We start from the raw sequence: 21,231 nt of genomic DNA, 5'->3' as shown, positions 1-21,231 counted from the left end.
TTATTGTGGGCCAGCAATGTTGATGGAATATGAAGAATCGGACAGATCCATCTTGATCACATGACTATAGAGATAATGTGTACCGATTTGCGTGATGTTTGGACATAATCTGTAGGAGTAATATATATATATATTTTTGCAAATAATATTGTTCCTCAACGTAGTGCGAATGTGCGTGCAAAGTTTCAATTGTTCAAAATGGGCCACTCCTGCAAACTTTAGATGTCAATCTTAGCCAATCAGGTTAGAATATTATGAAAAATCAACCTGACCTCTAGGGAGTGCGCGTACAAAGTTTTACGCAGATCGGTGCAGTTATAGGTAAAAACGCAAATCGGCCTGTTATAGCACCGACATGACTGATTTGAAAAATGTCAAGTGGCATTTCTTCCTCTGCCTAGTGGGTTCTAATAGATTTACAGTCGACTAAATCAATTAGTCTGAATCACTTAACCCTGTATTATACATTGTTGTACAATAGTGGTGCGCATCTAAAGCTCTCAACGAGTCACATTGCGACACGTTGTGAGCTTGTCACTACCTGCTATTTTCACAATGTTCTTTTAATAATTGTTCATTAATGGCAAACGTTTGAAACAATGCTGATAATGATGTGTTAAGTTATATTGCCCTGCCCAAGCACACTGTCATATTGAAATATTGACAGTGCTGTTGGGAAGGTCAAACTGTACAGAACAACTGTACGGAACACAGATGTGTTGAGATTAACTTTAAATTGTCTCCATCATGTTCACAGTCCCTCCTGATCAGCCACGCCTTACTGTTACCAAGACAACCACCACATCAATCACGCTGTCATGGATACCAGGAGACAACGGAGGCAGCTCCATCAGAGGTGAGTGGATCGCACACAAACCCAGACTCGCACACGCACACACGCGCACACGCACACGCACACGCACACGCACACGCACACGCAATAATGTAACCCGATTATACAGTACAAGTTCACAATGCATCACACCATGATGCATTTGAGCTTGTAGAGCTGCTTTTTAGTGTTTTTGAAAGTTTGTGGTAGAAATAATTATATTATAATTATAATAATGATATACATGTATCTATATATATATATATATCTATAAACTTTTTCCAAAAATGACATTTTTGGGGTATAGAAATAGCCTCTGTGTAGGAAATTAGTATGCACGCACAAGTAACTGTTCAAAAAGAGCAAAAGTAGCAGATAAGCTCGAAACTGTATCTGCTACTTTTGATGCTTTTGTGTGACTCTGTAACATGATCAAGTACGGTGTTAATTTATGAAAAAACACACACAAAAAATGTGGAGATAAGAGGTTTCTGGCCGACTGCAACAATATTGTATATTGCCGTTATAACGTGTGCTCGTCAAAAAAAGGCACACCTGAACAATTGCCTCACTGTGCCTCGGCACACCGTTGGTGAGCTACTGCGGTCCGGTATTCTTAAAGCGCATTAGTGGAAACATCAGCCACATCCATACAGTACACCAATCAGTCACCAGGGACACCTCCGCTCAGTGTCACCACAGTCATTATGACTCCAGTCTAAAACCCCTGTTCCTCCACTTTCTCATTATCACAGCGGAAGATGTGCTACTGCTGAGTATGGGAGTCCTCAATCAGTAGAGGGGGTGGTGTAGATTAAAAAGAGAACAAGGGAGATTAGGTGTCTTAAAGCAGAAGATTAAACCATCGGGGTCTCGGAGCACACCCAATCTCAGAGTAGCCTGGGTGATTTATCATTGGCTCATTTGCTGCACAGAGTGTGTGAAATGTTATTCAGGTTACAAACTGTCTGTGATATTGTTTTCACTGGGTTTGCTCAGTGTGCATCCAGTGTCATCCAGGCCCTAAACTCCCTGTTGTCTTTCCACTTCAGTGCAGTGTTTACTGCAGTACTGCACTATACCCGCAGAGTAAATACCGGTATGCAGTTTATAAGAGTACAATTTTATTCACATATAATGTAAAGATGTCTCTAATAATGATGATATAATTATTAGCCTAACCACATTAGACCTTGGGTTCTCTATTTTGGGCAAACTTTCAAAAAAATAGGATTGAAAATTGCCGCCCAATTTTGTGTTAAAGATGGTCTGTTTGTCATGTGAAGCAATATACAAGGCCCAAGTGGATAGCATGTTGAATATCAGTATGCTGTCTCTACTGTACAGTACAACCACACTATTGTAGAAAGACCATGTGAGTTTGTGTTGATACAACCATCGGTTACTCTGTTGTTACAGATTTCTGAAACTCTCTCTCTCTCTCCTCTTGTTTTTGCACGTCTACCTTCCTGTTCTCACTCTTTTCACTCTTCTGTCCTCCTGTGTTTGTCCTTTCCTGTCCAGGATACATCCTTCAGCACTCAGAAGACAACAGCGAGCAGTGGGGTAGTTTTCCCATCAGCCCCAGCGAGCGCTCCTACCGCTTGGAAAACCTGAAGTGCGGCACTTGGTACAAGTTCACCCTCACAGCCCAGAATGCGGTGGGCCCGGGACGCATCAGTGAAATCATCGAGGCTAAGACGCACGGGAAAGGTACAGAAGCCAACTTTTTGTGTTTTTTTGTAAATTAATGCCCTACTTGATCATCCTACAGCATCACACAAAAGCATCGAAAGTAGCAGATCTACAAGCCCGAAACGTGTCTGAGCGTTTTGAGCTTGTAGATCTGCTACTTTTGCTATTTTTGAATTTGAATCCTGAAAAGTAACTGTTTTGGACATAAAGAGGTTTCCAACCGACAGAGACGAAAATGATGTTCCTCTCATGGAACACTTACAGGGCAGTGCCACTAGAACTGATGTTATTATTTTGGAGAAAGTAGTAATCCAAAAAAGAAAATCCAAAGTTTAGCTTCATGAGTTTTCAAAATCGATGGCAATGTGATTTAAAGTCATCCTCAAACCACGTTGCCTGAAAATAAATTCCATCATCCGTTATATTCCCAGGCTTATAGTAAGCAACTGTAGTTTGTACCCATAATTGAACAATCAATATAGGTATGAAATATGGTTATGAACTTGTCTTTGCAAATTGTCTTTGCCAGCAGGACACTGAAATCATTGGGTTTACATGTCCCACGGTCTTGATAACTCACTATGTAAAAGAAGACATTTTCTTCAAGTTTCTTATTTTCAGTCTTTTTATTTTTGCATTATGCATTTACTGATCAAACCTGCATGGTTCTTCTTCCAGCACCTCAGCAATGTTTGGAGAAATGATCAGTATTCTTCTTACATTGTGTGTTTGTTAAGAGTTTCTGTTGTTGTGGACAAAGTACTCAACCCCAGTACTTGAGTCAAAGTATAGATGCTCATAGTCAAACATGACCCAACTACAAGTACAACATTGTACTTGAGTACTTGCTTTTAAAAACACTTAGTATCCAAAAGTACAAATTACAAAGTACATTTTTGTTTTAATATCTATGCATTGCTGTATTGTAGGGATCGACCAATATGTTAGTTTTTTTTCAGGGCTGAAATCAATTATTAGTGATCAAGAAGGCAGATAACTGATATTTGGAGCAGATATGCATTTGCAGTATACATTACACTCTGAGTTCCTAGATATACAGTAACACAAACTCTTTTAAATGCCAAAAAACTCAAAGCTGTTAGTCAAAAGCACAATATTTGTACAACAAACAAATACTGTACTCAAGTAAAGTACAGATAGTCAAAAAATACACTTAACCCATTAAGACCTGGAACTGTGTCATTTTTAGATTTGAGCTAAAAAGCATTTTACACTTTGGGCACGGCACAGAGTGCCGCGCTATGAGCTTGTAGATCTGCTATTTTTGAAAAATCGTGAAAATGTGTGCAAATCGTTGAATATATATATTTTTTAAAGCGAACCGTTTTTAACTCAAATCTTTGCTTCTGGGGGGGTCCCTGGAACAAAATATTTTGATGGGGGTCCGCGGCCAAATACATATCATTTTGGGGGTCCTTGACATGGAAAAGATTGAGCACCACTGATATAGAAACTTACGTTTTTCAGAAAACTGTTGGGATTTAGGATTATGTTCTATTATGTAGAATCGGCTTCAGGTCTCAATGGGTCTAGTACTCAAGTAAATGTACTTCGTTACTCTCCACCACTGCTGACGATATTGTTTAAGTCTACAGTACATTGATTATGATTACATAAGTAAATCAGTAGTCTCTCTCCTAGAGAACCTAATCAATGACTCCTGATGTCCTCTCTCCTCAGAACCGCAGTTTGCCAAAGAACACGAGCTCTTCACCAGCATCAACTCCACCAGGGTCAGACTCAACCTGATCGGCTGGAACAACGGCGGCTGTCCAATCACGTCCTTCACGCTGGAGTACCGGCCGGTGGAGTCGGGGGCGTGGACCACCGCCACGCGCACCTCGCTGACCAAGAGCTACATCCTGTACGACCTGGCGGAGGCCACCTGGTACGAGCTGCAGATGAAGGTCATCAACAGCGCCGGATCGGCGGAGAAGAGGATCACCTTTGCCACGCTCAATGCCGATGGAAGTGAGTTGTAAACCACTTCAACCAGTGGTCTCTGAAACGTTTTCATGTCAAGGGGGACCCCCAAAATGATATGTATTTGCCTGCGGACTCCCCCATCTCCAAACTATTTTGTGCCAGTATAGCAGAGTGGCTCACAGCCTCAGCCTGATGAAATAAAACACTAATATCTCCCCCCGATTATAAAGATAGCCCTTTAGTCTAGCGGTTAAAATGCTGGCTTTTCACGCGGCAGACCAGGGTTCGAATCTCGGGCGTTACACCAAGGACTTCCAGAAGCAAATATTTGAGAAAAGAATGTCTGCTTAAAATAATATTTATTCAAAGATTTGCACACATTTTCACGATTTTCCAAAAAATAGCAGATCTACAAGCTCATAGCGCGGCACAAAATGACGAGCCATGAGCTTTTAGATCTGCTATTTTTTAATAGCCAAAGTATGAAATATGGTTAAAGTGGTTAAAATGATTGTGACGCTTTATAAAAATGTTTTTGCTGGGGACCCCCTGGTACTCCTGGAGGTTCCTGGACCCCACTTTGAGAACCACTGACTTAAACCCTCTGTTCTTAGTCAAACGGACCTGAGTTGCAACTGTACTTTTTCCCACTCTATACCAAATCTCTGTGCCAAAATAGCCCATCTACAAGCTTGGTATTTCTTCCACCACTGGCTGTCATCACTTTGAACTTATCAGCTCATTTAAAGGCATGTTTTATTTGTGTGATCTTAGATAGTTCATTTCAGTGTTCACTATCATAAAAAACATTGGTTCTTAACATCGGGTCTGTGGACCACCAGGGGTCCAAATTGGACCTTTAGGGGTCTGTCACTCTGAGTATAAAAATGGAGCCAAAGACCCTTACGGGTCAGGTCGTCCATTTGGTTCTATTTGTACACTCTCTCAGTTAAATGAACACTGAGCTTTTTAAAGTGTAGCCTGGGGTCCCAGATATATAAAATCATATCAAATGGGGATCTGTTGCCTAATGCAAGGCCGTTCCCAAACTTTTTAGCTTGAGACCCAAAATAGTGAAAATATCAGATCTACAAGTTCACATTGACGTGTTGTGAGCTTGTAGATCGGCTGCCTATTTTCACTACTTCTTAAACATTCCTATTTCCCTTCTTTTTTTATTAAATTATTTTTTTAAATCATTTAATTTGTTTTTAATTCATGAAAAAAAAAGTGTTTTGGGGGGAATATTTTTTAAAATGTTTTAAAATAATAATAATTCAAAACAAAATGTAGGAAATGACGACCCACAAATGCGTCCCGACCCATTGTTTGGGAACCAATGGCCTAATGCATATCAAATTGGTGGTCCTTGAAAAAGGCTAAGAATCGCTGAATTAAGTTAATTCTATTCTTGAAACACAATCTACTGTACACTGTATTATCCTCAGTGTTAAATTAAGAGTTACAGACCTGTAAGGACTCAGTGGCGAGAAGCAGATGTAATCAGTGTTGTCAGTGATGCTGAGCTGTATGCTGCAGCTCTGCTCTCAAAACAAATGAACGAGGAAAGGTTGGAATAGGTCACTGTGACACAACTGTGGATGATTATCTGGGGATGATTAATGACACTGGTCCAATTATGTGATATTGTCTTTCAGGACCATGGACCTCTACCACACAGTACTGACATTAACAGCATGTACTAAAACTGAGTATTAGATTGAGTCAAATTACCTTTTAAGAGTGATTAACCGTTATGGTTTCTCAGCAATATGTACTTAGAATGTCCACTCTCATAGTGGTCATTGCTTAATTGAATGAATTAGGTGTTGTAACCTACAGTACGTACGTACAAGTATTTTGTTCTACTTGGTGGTGGTGTTCTACTTGGTGCTTTTGGTGGTGGTGCCATAGTTTTTTTTTCTGTTTTTCATGTGTCTATGAGGTTGATAGAACTTCATTAAGCCCCCTGGTGGTGTTTTTATGGTGTTTTATGTCTTCTCTGACTATTATTTTCTACCTGGAGGCTAAAACCTTGAGGGTCAAGCGTGCCAATAGAAAAACAGCCCTTTAGTGACATAGTAAAAATATACCCTCCCTCTCATTATCATAACACAACAGGTGTGGGCATGAGGAGGAGGAGGGACTAGGACAGGTGGGTGGTGCTAAGCTGGTGGAGGAGGTGCAAATTAGGTGAGAACCAGGTATACTTAATGAACTGGAGGTGTGTCCACATAAAAACATAATTTTAACAATTTCTGTATACTTTTTTGAAAAAAATCTTCCTCCTAGTATAACCATAATACCTGATGATTATGTTTTAGGGGGGGGGGGGTCACTGAAAATCACGGCACCCCGTCTTTAAAGGTTCTATGACATTCATTTTCACTTTTTTTATTTTTCATGTTTTTTGGGGGGTTCAATTACACCCCAAAAAACTGAACTTTGAACATTCAGTGGATTTTCTGTGGTCTGGGTTTTTCTGAATAATTAGGCTGAAAAGTAATCTGTGATTGGCCCTTGGACTGTGAAGTCCGGGTCCATTATTCCCGCCCACTCTCCTCCTCGCCCCTACCCTCCCCTATCATTTCCTTTGGGGGGGGGGGGGGGGAGCAGAGGCGATGATTGACAGGCAACATCCCTCAACAGCGACACCCGCAGGCAAAGATTAATTTTTTCATTGCAGTTGAAAAGGCTTTAGAAATGTGAGAGAAAAACACCTGCAATGGCTAACTGGAGTGGAATTTTCAGTTAAAACTTTTTATACATGTTTGAAGGACCATGACAAACACTTTTAATGTGTTGTAAAACTGAATGTCATGAAAGCTTTAAAAATCTGAATTTGAACCCACACTTAAGACAAAAATGTGCTCAAACTCAACAATAATGCATTGAAAGGATAGTGCACGCACATCCAAAGTGCCCAGGTGCAGTGCAGGTACAAACAACAATACATCAAAATAAAATGAGGTCCGCACAAATGGCAAAATAAGCTTCACTGCTTATCGCTGGTTCAACGTATCAGGACTTTTCCAAACTCAACAGTAACACATGTTTTGTCAGGCTTGAAACCACTGATAGGACTCGGATGCAGGCCCACGGACTAGCAGAGTGTTCATGTTGAACGTCTGTTTGCCTTGGGCCACAGATTGCACAGGTTCTACACAGAGAGCTAGGAGTTGTGTAAGATATATCTCTACGTGCACAATCTGTTCACCAATGTCCTTGTACCGTATGTGTCCTAAGGAGGGATTTGAAGTGTGATTTTCCATACCTTTGATTGGTTGAATTTGATTGTGTGGGATTATAATATAATCCCACACAATCAAATTCAACCAACCCAGCTACATATCGAAGTATCCCTCCCTGACAAAGAAATATTATGTCTTTGTCAGGACAAAGACATATTATGTCTTTGTTATGTCTTTTTTTATTATGTCATATTATGTCTCCCTGACAAAGTCATATTATGTCTTTGTCAGGGAGGGATACTTCGATATGTAGCTGGATGAGCCGAGATTCGGTCTCTCCAGCCACTAGACCTTTACCCTACTATATATTCCCTACTTTTAGATTGTTATTGTTACTAGATTGTTTCTAGATAGTTTTTATTGATATTGTAGTAGTATATTGTTTAGACTGATGCTAGTTTCTTGGTTTACCAGGATTTTCACACTTTGGCTTTTAACCCAGATTGAGAGTTATGATTTGAGAGTCACTGTGTTCTTTTTATGGTGTCTTTTGTATGTGCTTTATTGTGTTTACCCTATTGTTAATTTATTTTGAGTACACAGCACTTTGGGTTCAACAACACTGTTGTTTTTAAGTGTGCTCTATAAATAAAAGCGGATTGGATTGGATTGGACTAGATCCCGGGGCAGTAAAACAAGAGCGGAGTGCATTAAATTAAAACCAAACATGTTTTTACACATCAAGCGCTCTTCCCTCCTTCCCCAGGTACCATTCCCCCTCTGCTGAAGACAGGAGACCCCATCTCAGACAACATGTCAGGCAGTGGAGGTCTGAAGATGGTGGTGACCATCACGTCTGTCCTGGTGGTGGTGGTGCTGGTCTTCATCGGTCTCATGGTGTGGAAGAGGAGGAGGAGAGAGCAGAGGCTCAAGAGACTCAGAGGCGAGTTGTATAGAGCCTGCACAGAACACACAAACACTTTAATACCAGCATGTAAGAACGTATTGTACAGTAATCGGTTTTGGCCCAGGTGTAACCAATTTACAAGACAAAAACGTCAATAACATATGTGCCGCGACTGCAATGTGCAGGACATGCAGTGACAGTCATCCAGGACGTATTAAATGTGCCATGTTGTACAAAAAGCTGTGTTTTAAGAAAGAAAGTAGTGTAATGCACACACTCACGCACGCACACATGCATATCTCTGCTGTCCGGCAGGAACCGTCCGGCAGTTAGGAGGTTTTGTTCATCATTGATAACAACAGCTAAATGGACCTCCAGGCTCACAATGAGGTAGGAGGTCAAAAGGGGGTGGAGCCTGGAGTCAGCAAAACCAGCTAACTCCACCCCCCTTTGCTGGACTTAACTGGTTTAGCAGAAAGTTTGAGGATCCAATGGAGTTAGCTGGTTTTGTCAGAAGCATTTTTTAATACTTTTCATTGGTTCAATATTTTTTTGATCAACACACAGACGTAAAGGGTGTTCAATAGCACTGATTTATGGAAAAATGCAAAAGCAGAAAAATTGAGTTTGGTTCCTGCCGGACAGCAACGAATTATGCACAGGTACACATGCACAGCACATGCACATAAACATGAATACAACATTGTACTCACACAAAGATACGAATATGCAATGGTACACACCATTATACCCACCATATACGGTACTGTACAAGAGCAAGTGCCTTATAATTAAACCATGTTGATCTCAAATGCATCAGGCAGGAGCAATTAAAGTGAAAGCAGTCACTGTCAAGCTCCGTATCGACTCGGTTGTCATTAAGAAGCTATCATTAAGGGAGTGTCCGGGTGGCAGCGGTACAGTTTCTGCCCGCCAACCATGGAGACTGAGGCTCCATTCCTCCGCGGTGCCTGCAGGCAGATACACAATTGGCTGGGTTCATGGGCTGCAAGCCGGCAGGGGAGGGCCATCTCATCAAGAATAAGAATGTCTTTATTGTCATTGTACTAGACAACAAAATTGAGGTAGCAATCCAGCTCAGTGCATTAAAAGACAACATGAAAATATACTATATATAAAAACATATATTAAAAACATATTGCACAGTAAGTCCATATATTGCGCATCTGTCCATCAACAGACTGCACAGAGTCAAGTGTCTCAGGTTTAGAGCAATAACAACGTTTAGAGCAATAAGAGCTCTGGGATAAAAGCTATTCCTCAGTCTGTTTGTTTTTGCTTTGATGGCCCTATTAGCGCCTTTCCCTGAGGGAGGCATTTTCAGGTACCTGGGAGGATACGGTTGGCTTTTCTGAAACAAAGTTTCTTGTAGAGGTCCTCCAGAGATGGAGGAGGGCATGCAGTGATTCTCTGAGCTTTATGACACCCTGAAGTGACTCCTACTACTGATTGGTCAGGGCACCTGCTCAGCAGAGAGCAGCAGAACTGAGAGGGAAAGGGTTCCTCCACATGCCTTAATCTATTGAGACCGGGAACGCATCTGTGTCATTTTAAGATTTCTTTGGAGATATATGTTTTAAAGTGACCCCCCCCCCCCCCAAAGATTTGATTTACAAACGTTCGCTTTAAAAAAAGATATATATTCAAGATGTACAGATACAAAAAATAGCAGATCTACAAGCTCATATAGTGCTGCACTCGGTGCCATGCTATGAGCTTGTAGATCTGCTATTTTTGAATACCCAAAGAAATCTAAAAATGACACAGATGCGTTCCCGGATTGTTAATGTCCCCCCAGTGAAACTCCTCTCACTGTCAGGTGAAAAGAAGTCCATGTGTATCACCGGAGGAGACACATGGCTGTCTACACCCTCCCCAGACCAAACAGTAAGGCGTTAGCAGTGACAGACGTTGTTGGCTATCACTAAATCAGGGATGAAAACAAAATAAAGATCTCAAACGGTTGATTAAAAGAAAGAGAAGTTCTCAAAGACAAGTTTAGCAACAGGCTCCTCGGATCAAACATCTGCGCTCTCAATCTCACTCACCATTTCACAGCTGTGTTTTTCCAAGAGAATGGTCTTGATTCAAATTGTGTTAGTGTGCTTGCATCTCCACTTGTATCGTTAATGTGCTTACTGGCTCTGCACTCCACTTCACTCCCACAGATGCCAAAAGCCTGGCGGAAATGCTGATGAGGTATGTACTGTAACGCTCAATCAGCCTTTAAACAGCCACCATAAATCACAATACACCCCGGAATTATCTATCAACCCATCAGATATATTGCATAGAGGATATTATACAGCCCCCTCTTGCCCTCTTAGAATTACTTATCAAATTTAATGGTATTGTTTGCATTTTTTTTTGCTTAATGCGATGCAAAGCTCATGCAGCTGAGTCACAAAATGAGTTGTTTTTTTTCCATTGATCTCGCTTCCCCCCCCACCCACCCCCAGTAAGAACACGCGTACACCGGACACCGTCAATAAGCAGCAGCAGACGTTGAGAATGCACATCGACATCCCCCGCGCACAGCTCCTCATCGAGGAGAGGGATACCATGGAGACAATCGGTGAGTGTGAACCGAATGTCCCCCCCCCCCCCCCCCCCGGCGGCTCATTGCTCTTTCTCTGTTGCTCTTTTAGTTCAGTTAAAGTAATGCTAGGTAACTTTTTCAATAAAACTAAAGTTAAATTGTATATCTTTTATGAGTGGCAAATGTTTCACAACACCCACTCCATGAATTTCACCCCCGAAAGCCTTTTATTTATATATTTTCTATTGAACGTTGTCGGGGTTGACTGTCCCGCGAAAATTACGTCATCTGGCCGGAAAATGGAAGTGGAAATGCACCGGTTTCCTGTTTGGCCAGGAACTACTGCACCGGTTTCCTGTTTGGCCAGGAACTACTGCACCGGTTTCCTGTTTGGCCAGGAACTACCGCGCTAATAACAAAAAGGAAACTCACGCTGATTTTAAGAGATTGTATGATTTGAAGAACGAAAAAAAACAGAAAAAGAAAACACAGCTTACGGTAACTAAAGCTCCACTGGCTAAGAGAAACGATCCACAGATCGTATAAAACAATTAAAAGAACGCTTTTTGAAACGCTTCCGTCTTCCGGTGAAAACGAATGGAATTCTGGGTAACGCAGTAATAAATGAACGGCCTGCAGTGACGGTAATGACCAGCAGAGGCTGCTAAAAATCGTTTTTATTTTATTTGCACTGTACAACTTTAAAGGACGACTTCACCACTTTTCAACATATCTTCATATAATAGATCCTCACTAATGCTCATGATAAAATGGTACAATTTTTTTCTAATCAGTCTGTGTCTCAGAGGAGGGCTGTAGACAGTTAAGAAACCCGTCTACCAGTGACATCATCGATGGGGAATCCAAGCTAATAGAAACTGCAGGCTTTGTATTCCTGGAAAGTTGCAATGCAATAATAGATCCCATTGTTCTCGCCTTAATAAAAATCTGAATAAAAAAATTGTAATCTTTTTGGGGGAAAAAATCCTGCCTAACGATGATGTCACTGGTAGACAGGTTTCTGGACTGTCCACAGCCCTCCTATGAGACAGAGACCAAGTAGGAAAAAATGGTATCATTTTATCACAAGCATTAGTGAGGACCTATTATATGAAGATAGGTTGAAAAGTGGTGAAGTCGTCCTTTAAGCACTTTAATCACCGGCATCCCAATTCTTTGTGCATGTCATTAGGCACTAATAGGCAACATCAATAAATCGTTGCTGTCGGGGCAGAAACCTCCATATTCTCCATATTTAAACTTTTTGTTTTTTTCCCGTAAATGAACGGCCTACTACTTGATCACACTACAGCGTCACACAAAAGCACCGAAAGTAGCAGATCCGCAAGCCCGAAACGTGGCTCGAAACAAGGCTTGAAATGCGGCGCGAAGCGGCGCGTTTTGAGCTTGCAGATCTGTTAGTTTTGCTATTTTTGAATTTTAATCCTGAAAAGGAACAGTTTTTGGACACCCGACAGTGACGAAATATTCAGAAATAGCTGATCTACAAGTTCACAACGTGAGCTGCTTGTAGATTTGCTATTTCAAAACTAATCTAGAACGATCTTTTAGTTTTTTTTTGTTAAGTGTTTTTAACATCACTGTTACACTGTTCTTTTAAACTTGGTCGTCATTTCCTTCTCTGCTTTTTCTTCTTGTTTCCTTGGCTCTCGATGATTTGTTCTTTCTTTCTTTCTCCCTTTCTTCCTTCGTTCTTCCCCTCCTTTCTTTGTACCATCATCTCCTTCTCTCCCTCCCTCTCTCCTCCCTCCTCCTCCATTCCCTCCCTCCCCTGTAGACGACCGTTCCACCGTGTTGCTAACAGACAATGACTTTGGCGAGCCCCAGAAGCAGAAGTCGTCCACAGTGACCCACACGGTCCACTACCAGTCTCTGTCCCAGGCCACCGGACCACTGGTGGACGTGTCCGACGCCAGGCCTGGAACCAGTGAGTCCCACCACCGTCAGTGCTCTATTATTTACTCTATACTATTAACACTTCTACTAACCCTACAGAGCCCGACCCATAGAGCAGTTTGGAGTAGTACTCAGGTATTTATTTGACTTAAGCAAGGTAGAAATACCACAACGTGGAAATGCTCTGTTACAAGTAAAAGGCCTGTGTTCAAAATGTTACTTGAGTAAGTACAAAAGTATTGGCATCAAAATATACTTGAAGTACCAAAAGTAAAAGTACTGAATTGTTAGAACGGCTATTTTCAAATGTATAAAATAGGGCTGAAGTGGTTATGTATGTTTTATAACATACATTATAATAATTAATTTAATAATGAATACAAATTGTATCTATCAAAAAAGTTTTGTGTTTTTTTGCTTGTAAGTTAAGTGTTCTCAAATAGAAACTTTAATCAAATCTGTTTTTTTTCCAGAGGATTTTCCTCTTTTTGACAAAATATCAGCCAAAACGTGGTGGTCTAGGAATCTCCAAAATAGGGCTCGGCATCGGACCCAAAAAGCTGGCATGGGTCGGGCTTTAAACACTTGTACTGACACCACTGTTATCCCTCTGAAACCAACCGCTGTCACACTGTCACTGCTTATGGATGTAACAATGTTTTCATAGCGTATAGCCTACTCTATGACTCATTTTCTTCATTGGGTTTCTCCACAAGCCAGAGTCTTACTTAACTCCTCTATCCGTTTCCTAGAGCAGCAATTCCCAGCCGGCCTTGAGGATGTTGCAAGTGGGTCCCCAAATAATTTGCAAAACACTAAGATTTTATTGATAATATAGCATGAATATAAACAAAAGTCACTGTATTTTTTCATTAGAACCTTGAAAACAATTTTGTTTTTGTTGTGATACCGATAAATAGAACACAATCGATTGGTTGATCATTAAAATAAACATGTTTTGAAAATGCACTCGGCCCACTCATCAGTCGGCTGTGAAAGCTACAGTATATTTTCCAGTGGGCCCTGATCCAGAAAAGGTTGGTAACTGCAGTGCCACAGTAAACACTATGCCTTCTCTAGATGCATGTCATTGGAAAAGGAAATGAACTCAGCAGTGTTAAAAAACCAACTCCGCTAATAGCATTTCATTGGCCATTCATCTGAACGACAAGTTACAGTAGGCAAATAGTTTCTCAACCTGTCTCAGCTTTAAGTCTGAATACAGACCCTGTAGCTGTGTGAGTGTGGACATCAGGGTTATTATAATGAACTAAAACTAAGGAGTCTTTGCAAAAAAATAAAATAATGAATCATGATGATTATAACAAAGTGAAACTGTATTGTGTGTCTACAAAACTTTTTCATATCAAGGACAAGGACTGTTATTTATTCGGCATTTGAGCCACAGAACACTGTTTGATGAGATTTAGACTCTCAGACCCAAAACGTTTCTATTTTGTTATCGTTGGATAAAGATTTTGTGTATTGATGTTGGTACTATAGGAGAGATAACAGGCAAACGTTTGACATTTAACAACTGGCAGGGGAAGGGTATTAAATGGTTTAAGGATTTATTTGTAGATGGGCATTTTGCCTCCTTCCTTTGATCAACTCTCAAGAAAATAGGGGTATGTAGTACATGTACATTTTGTTTGTCTTTTTTGTGATACAGTATATGAAAAGATTTGTGTGTGTGCAGGATGCTTGCCCCTGGGTCATGTACCAAAAAAACAATAAAAAGATCTTGAAAAGAAAGAAACAATTCTTTAATTAAATAATGCAGGTGCTTAACAATAATTGAACTCTTGAGAGTGTAAAATGAAACCAAATGGACCCGTAAGGGTCCATTTGGTTTCATTTTACACTCTCAAGGGTTAAAGATCTAAGGGTCCATTTGGTTACGAACTCTCCATCATTTTGCTGGGGACCACTTGGAACCCCCTCAAGGACCACTGGTGGAGAACCACTGTCATAGAGGAAATATCTTTAGTTTTTAGCCTATCAATTTCATACTTAATACTTATTTAAGTACTTATTTTTGATATTTTTGGGTAGTACACAGTAGAGAGAGACAGGACACAGGGAGAGAGAGACAGGGAGTGAAACGCAGCAAAAGTCATGGGCTCTGGAATCAAACCTGTGACTTGTTGTCAGGCTGCATTAGCCTATAATGCGCCTTCACCGCTAGGCCAGCGGCGCCCCTCAGTGTAGTATTTTAGGTGGATATGAAATGTTCCAATAATACATCTGTGCCAGTTTTAAGCCTTGGAGTAAAACTTTTCGAAGAATCTTCAAAAATAGCGAATATTAGCAGATGTCGCAATGTTGTTCTTCTATTTTTGTTATTTTTAACATTTTGAATCTCGCCCCTGACTACCCCATATTACAATAAAAAAAAACGAAGAAATAAAACTAAACTAAACTAGCAAACCAAAAATAACTAATAAAACTACTAAAAAATCACACCCAGTGTGAAGTGGGCGGTGTGTGGTCATCACAACATGACTCACTTTAAAAAAAGGATAAATGACTTTTTTTAAAAGTCCATACTGCTATTCGTAGGGCTGCACATGTGTCATGTGTTTCGCTAGCCAATCACAGTCCTGAATTTGCAAAGTCAGCCAATCACATTACAGTTAGTGGTGATGACACTAGCTGTAATGTGATTGGCTGATATGAAAAAAAGTATCGATTTGCATTAACAATGGAAGGGTTAGGGGGTACACAAATGTTTTGGTCGGTGTCCAAAACTCACTTATAGGGGGCGGCTACACCGCCCCAATAAATACAAAATAATTATAATAATTCTAAACTATAATAACCTTGGTGGACAGACTGGACACACAGTGGACCCTGAAGCAGCCTATCTCTACTGGTCAGGGGGTCCAGGTTCAGTGGAGCAGAACTGATGAAGAAGGGTCATCTATCTGGCTCCTCATGGCCCTGTTCCAGCTGAATGCTTATACTGTACAAACCCTCTTCATTTCAACCGCCCCCGGTTTGATACGCTTTAGGCCAGTGTTTCCCAAACCCATGTTTAGTGTACAAACATTAGGCACATACCAGAACACACCCACACATAGACACATACATGCACGCACACACACACTCACACATACTGTACACATGCACATACACACATGGAGAGACTATTGGCTCATTTAGCCTGGCCACTGGGGCTTGAACCCAATTTGCTGAGCTTTATCTCTCTCTCTCTCTCTCTCTCTCTCTCTCTCTCTCTCTCTCTCTCTCTCTCTCTCTCTCTCTCTCTCTCTCTCTCTCTCTCTCTCTCTCTCTCTCTCTGGTGCTGGGGACCACTTGAAATATCTTTAGTTTTTAGACTATCAGTATCAATATTTCATACTTAATACTTATTTAAGTACTTATTTTTGATAGTTTTGGGGCCTTTCTTGATAGTACACAGTAGAGAGAGACTTCCATCATCCTTCCATCATTCTCTCCCTCCTTCCCTCCCTCCCATCTCCCCTACCTCTCCATCTCTCCATCATTCTCTTCCTCTATCCCTCCACCCCTCCCATTTCCCAGGGGTGGAAGATTTTTTACTTGAGTAAAAGTATCAATACCACCATGTAGAAATACAAGTAAAGGGCCGGTATTCAAAATGTACTTGAGTAAAAGTGCAAAAGTATTAAAGGATCAAAATATACTTAGAGTATAATATACTAAGTTTCCAAATGTATCAAAATCCTTTGAAAATAGCAGATCTAAAAGCTCACAACACATTGCAAAGCGGTGCGTTGTGAGCTAGTAGATCTAGAAATACTCCAGTAAAGTAAAACATACATCAAAATGGTACTTAAGTACAGTACTTAAAGGTATAGGGTAAGTGATATTTTTGGGTTAAAAGAAAAGTTTTTTGGTTAAAGCACTATATTCTGATAGTAATTATTGCTATAGAGTGTGTTCAGTAACAGGGGTCTCCCTGTCTCTCCAGCTCTTTAATAAACAGAAAATAAATTTTCAGGTAGGTGACAAAATTTCTGCCAATCAGGAGAGAGAGTACCCATTTATCAGCTTTTTTTTTTTTTTATAGTGTTCCAGTTAAATGTTTTATAGTGTCATCACTTCCAATTTCACTTGTTTAATCTGTATCCTGTCTGAGTTCACTATCCTGATTGGATAATGCTTTTTTTTTGTTTAATTAAGAGCTGGAGAAACATGGAGACTCATGTTACTGAAAAAACACTATGTTGCAATGAGTCCATGAGCTATTTAACACTTATTTTATCCAAAGAAAATCACTTACCCTACCCTACTTTCCACCACTGCAATCTAACCCTACCTCTCCATCTCACAATCATTCTCTCCCTCTATCCCTCCCCCCTCTCTCACATCTCTCTCTACCTCTCCATCCCTCAGTCCTCTCAGTCCCCAGTGATGAAATGACGATACTCTCTGACCTACTGCCATTACAGTGCTATTCTCCTCTGGTCAGATCTAATCAGAGCCCATTCTAAAGGAGCCATGCAGCCAGCGTTGTGATGGGGCCCATTGGTGCATAGAACATCAGCATGTCTGGGTCAGGCTGAATTGGATGCTATTTTTGGCGGCTGTATTGAGGCCTTTGACGAATGATAAATGTCATACCTTGGTGCCACGGGGTCTTGATGCTATATAATGCTATTTTACACAGTATATATAGTTATGTAAATACACACACACACAGTATGCGCGCACACACGCACGCACGCACGCACGCACGCACGCACGCACGCACGCACGCACGCACGCACACACACACACACACACACACACACACACACACACACACACACACGTATGTATAAGCTCTGTTGTGTACAAAGAAGAATTTGGAGCTGATGGGACGGTCTTACATGTGATTGGTGCATGTACAGTATCTTGTTAATGTTCACATCTTTGATGCTTGAAGATCAATATTATTGTCAGTGAAGAGATTGGTCTACACTGGGGAGAAAAAAAGTCCATGTTCAATGAAGTATATCGTCTCTGTCGGGTGGAAACCTCATACTGTCCAAAACTGTTACTTTTCAGGATTAAAAAAAAAAGAATAATGCAAAAAGAATAATGCAAAAAAAAAAAAGAATGATGCATTTGTTTGATGTTGTAGTATGATAAAGTAAAATAAAATATGTTTTTGTTTTTGTCGCATTCCTGCCATCAGCAGTTCCGGTAGGAGACACAAAAGAGTTTTGTGTCTCCTACCGGAACCACTGCCTACTAGTCCGCTGGTCATCAAATGATTGGCTTAGGAATGCAACAAAAACCAAACAATATCCATGAATTCAAGTCTCCATGGGGTGACTAATCGATAGAAAAAAATAAGTGTTTTGGGTGAACTATCCCTTTAATTTACGAAAAAACACAAATAGTTCGAATCTGGAGATTCAGGAGGTTTCATGCCTGACAGCGACGATATGGGGTTTAAGTGGTGAATCACTGTTTCTGACAAAGCCTCTCTGAATGTTTCACACCCCCCCACCACCACCAGACCCCACTGCCAGACGCACTGCCAAAGCCGGTCCTGCCGCGGCCCGTAGCCGCTACGCTAGCCAGTGGACCCTCAACCGTCCCCATCCTACCAGCTCGTCGCACACCCTCACCACGGACTGGAGGCTGCCCACACCACGGGCCACCGGCTCTGTGGACAAAGAGAGTGACAGCTACAGTGTCAGCCCCTCACAGGACACAGGTATATTGCGTAAAGAGAGTGGTTCTCAAAGTGGGGCCCGGGACCCCCAGGGGTTCTGGGGGGGTACCAGGGGTCCCCAGCAAAATTAGTTCATATCGCGTCACAATCATTTTAACCAATTTAACTATATTCTAATAGCAGATATACAAGCTCATAGCGCGGCACTCAGTGCTGTAGATCTGCTATTTAAAAAAAATCCCTGGCATAAAATATTTTTTAGATGGGGGGTCCGCAGCCACATATATATCATTTTGGGGGTCCTTGAGATGAAAAAGTTTGAGAATCACTGGCATAAAGAGAGTGGTTCTCAAACTTTTTCATGTCAAGGACCCCCCTCCCCCCCAAATTGAAATGTACTTGGCTGTGGACCCCATTGTGAAAGACCTTGTGTGCCAGGGACCCCCATAAGAGAAGTTTCGTCAACATAAAAATAAAAATAAATGTTTTTCACAGACGATCGTGTGAACTTCTCGATCGGCTATTGTCGAATAGCTGAACATTTTAAAAGTGTTTAAACGTGTTCCTCTTTTAGCTGTGGCTTTCTATCCGTGGAACCTTAGCCGGTAAAGAAAATGGCCGCCACTGCTGTGCTCTATATCCTGGACCCTGGCGCTTTACCACTGTACTACAGCATCGGTGTTGATTTTGACAGCCAATTTTGACTTAGTTTTAGTCATAGTCTTTTGAATAAAATTCCATTTAGTTCTAGTCATATGTTAGTCATCTGAAATGTTTTAGTTGTTGTCTAGTTTTAGTCGACTAAATATCATAAGATTATAGTTGACTAAATCTACAGTTGATTAGTCGACTAAAATGTATTTCGCCGGTGCCTTGATGGCGTCGTAATGGCTGATTCTACACTTGGTTGCATGCTGAAAATAGCCGATCTACAAGCTCACAACACGCCGCAGCACAACGCGTTGTGAGCTTGTAGATCTGCCATTTTCAGAGCACAACACTCGAGCGCAACCAAAGATAAAATGACTTGTCTTTTAGTTCTACTGGATCTCTTCTCCACTAGTCCCTCACTAACATTTTAGTTTTATTTGTTGACGAAATTGTCAATATATTTAGTCTAGTTTTAGTCGTTGTAGCTTAGTTTTTATGACATTTTCGTCAGTGAAAAAAGGTAGTCGCCGAACATTTTTCATCATAGTTTTAGTCGACGTAATCAACACTGTACGGCGTCACTGAATCCCATATCATGTGTTTTGGCAGACCGAGCGCGGAGCAGCATGGTGTCCACGGAGAGCGCCTCCTCCACCTACGAGGAGCTGGCCCGGGCCTACGAGCACGCCAAGATGGAGGAGCAGCTCCGCCACGCCAAGTTCACCATCACCGAGTGCTTCATCTCCGACACGTCGTCGGAGCAGATGACGGCGGGGACCAATGACTACACCGACAGCCTGACCTCCAGCACGCCGTCTGAGTCGGGCATCTGCCGCTTCACCGCCTCCCCGCCCAAACCTCAGGACGTCAGCCGGGTCATGAACATGGCCGCGCCCAAGGCACACAGACCCGGTGAGCAGCACATCATACAGACATTCTTTTTAGATATTTTTGAGATATTTAACCCATTAAGACCGGGAAAGCATCTGTGTAATTCTTTAGATTTCTTTGGCTATTCAAAAATAGCAAGCTCATAGAGCGGCACTTCGTGCCGCTCTATGAGCTTGTAGATCTGCTTTCTTTTTTTTTATCGTGAAATTTGTGCAAATCTTTGAATACATATATTTTTTCAAGCGGACATCTAAAATCTTTGCTCCTGGGGGTCCCTGGAACAAAATATTTTCAGATGGGGGTCCGCGGCCAAATACATTATAATTTTGGGGGTCCTTGACGTGAAAAGGTTTGAGCACCACTGATATATAGCAACATACGTTTTTTCAAAAAACTGTTCTCCAGAAGCAAAGATTCGAGGTACAAATGTTCGCCTTAAAATATTCACGATTTTTCAAAAATAGCAGATCTACAAGCTCATAGCGCGGCACTCAGCCAAAGAAATCGTAAAATGACACAGATGCGTTCCCAGCCTAAATTGGTTAAGATATTTTTGGGGGCTTTTCTGCCTTTATTTGATAGTACAGTGGAGATTGACAGGAAACGGGGAAAGAGTCGGGGAGTGACACGCAGCTAGGGTCCACCGAGCTACGGAATCGAAGTCATGGATATATTTATTTTTTTGTCACATTCCTAAGCCAATAATTTGATAACCGGCAGCGGTTCCGGTAGGAGACACAAAGAGTCTCCTTTGTGTCTTCTACCGGAACTGCTGCCTACCGGTCCACATTTCATCAAATTATTGTCTTAGGAATGCAACAAAAACAAAAACAAATCCATGAATTCAAGTCTCCATGGGGTGACTAATCGATAGAAAAAAAGTTATGTTTTGGGTGAACTATCCCTTTAACCACTTAAACCCTATACTTGGTTAAACAGAGTCCATCAGGGCTCTATACTCGTACCTTTCCTGGTTTCACTCTACAGTAC

At 41.3% G+C, this 21,231-nt stretch overlaps 1 protein-coding gene across 1 annotated transcript in view; it reads left to right on the top strand.

Moving 5' to 3' along the window:
• The window catches only part of dscamb (Down syndrome cell adhesion molecule b), a gene marked incomplete at both ends in the record, with an annotated part of 217,790 nt that overhangs the window by 184,064 nt on the left and 12,495 nt on the right, over positions 1–21,231 (top strand). Inside the window, 9 exons of the mRNA XM_084064776.1 lie at positions 758–856; positions 2,357–2,545; positions 4,229–4,519; positions 8,432–8,608; positions 10,762–10,792; positions 11,053–11,168; positions 12,931–13,095; positions 18,541–18,741; positions 19,960–20,262. Coding sequence (XP_083920902.1) covers positions 758–856; positions 2,357–2,545; positions 4,229–4,519; positions 8,432–8,608; positions 10,762–10,792; positions 11,053–11,168; positions 12,931–13,095; positions 18,541–18,741; positions 19,960–20,262 — 1,572 coding nt within the window. The remainder of the gene's footprint in view (positions 1–757; positions 857–2,356; positions 2,546–4,228; positions 4,520–8,431; positions 8,609–10,761; positions 10,793–11,052; positions 11,169–12,930; positions 13,096–18,540; positions 18,742–19,959; positions 20,263–21,231) is intronic.

The sequence above is a fragment of the Gymnoscopelus microlampas genome (assembly GCF_963454915.1).
Source record: "Gymnoscopelus microlampas genome assembly, chromosome: 8".
Classification (NCBI taxonomy): domain Eukaryota; kingdom Metazoa; phylum Chordata; class Actinopteri; order Myctophiformes; family Myctophidae; genus Gymnoscopelus; species Gymnoscopelus microlampas.
Note: the sequence above shows the minus strand (reverse complement) of the source record. Positions and strands in the feature narration are given on the sequence as shown.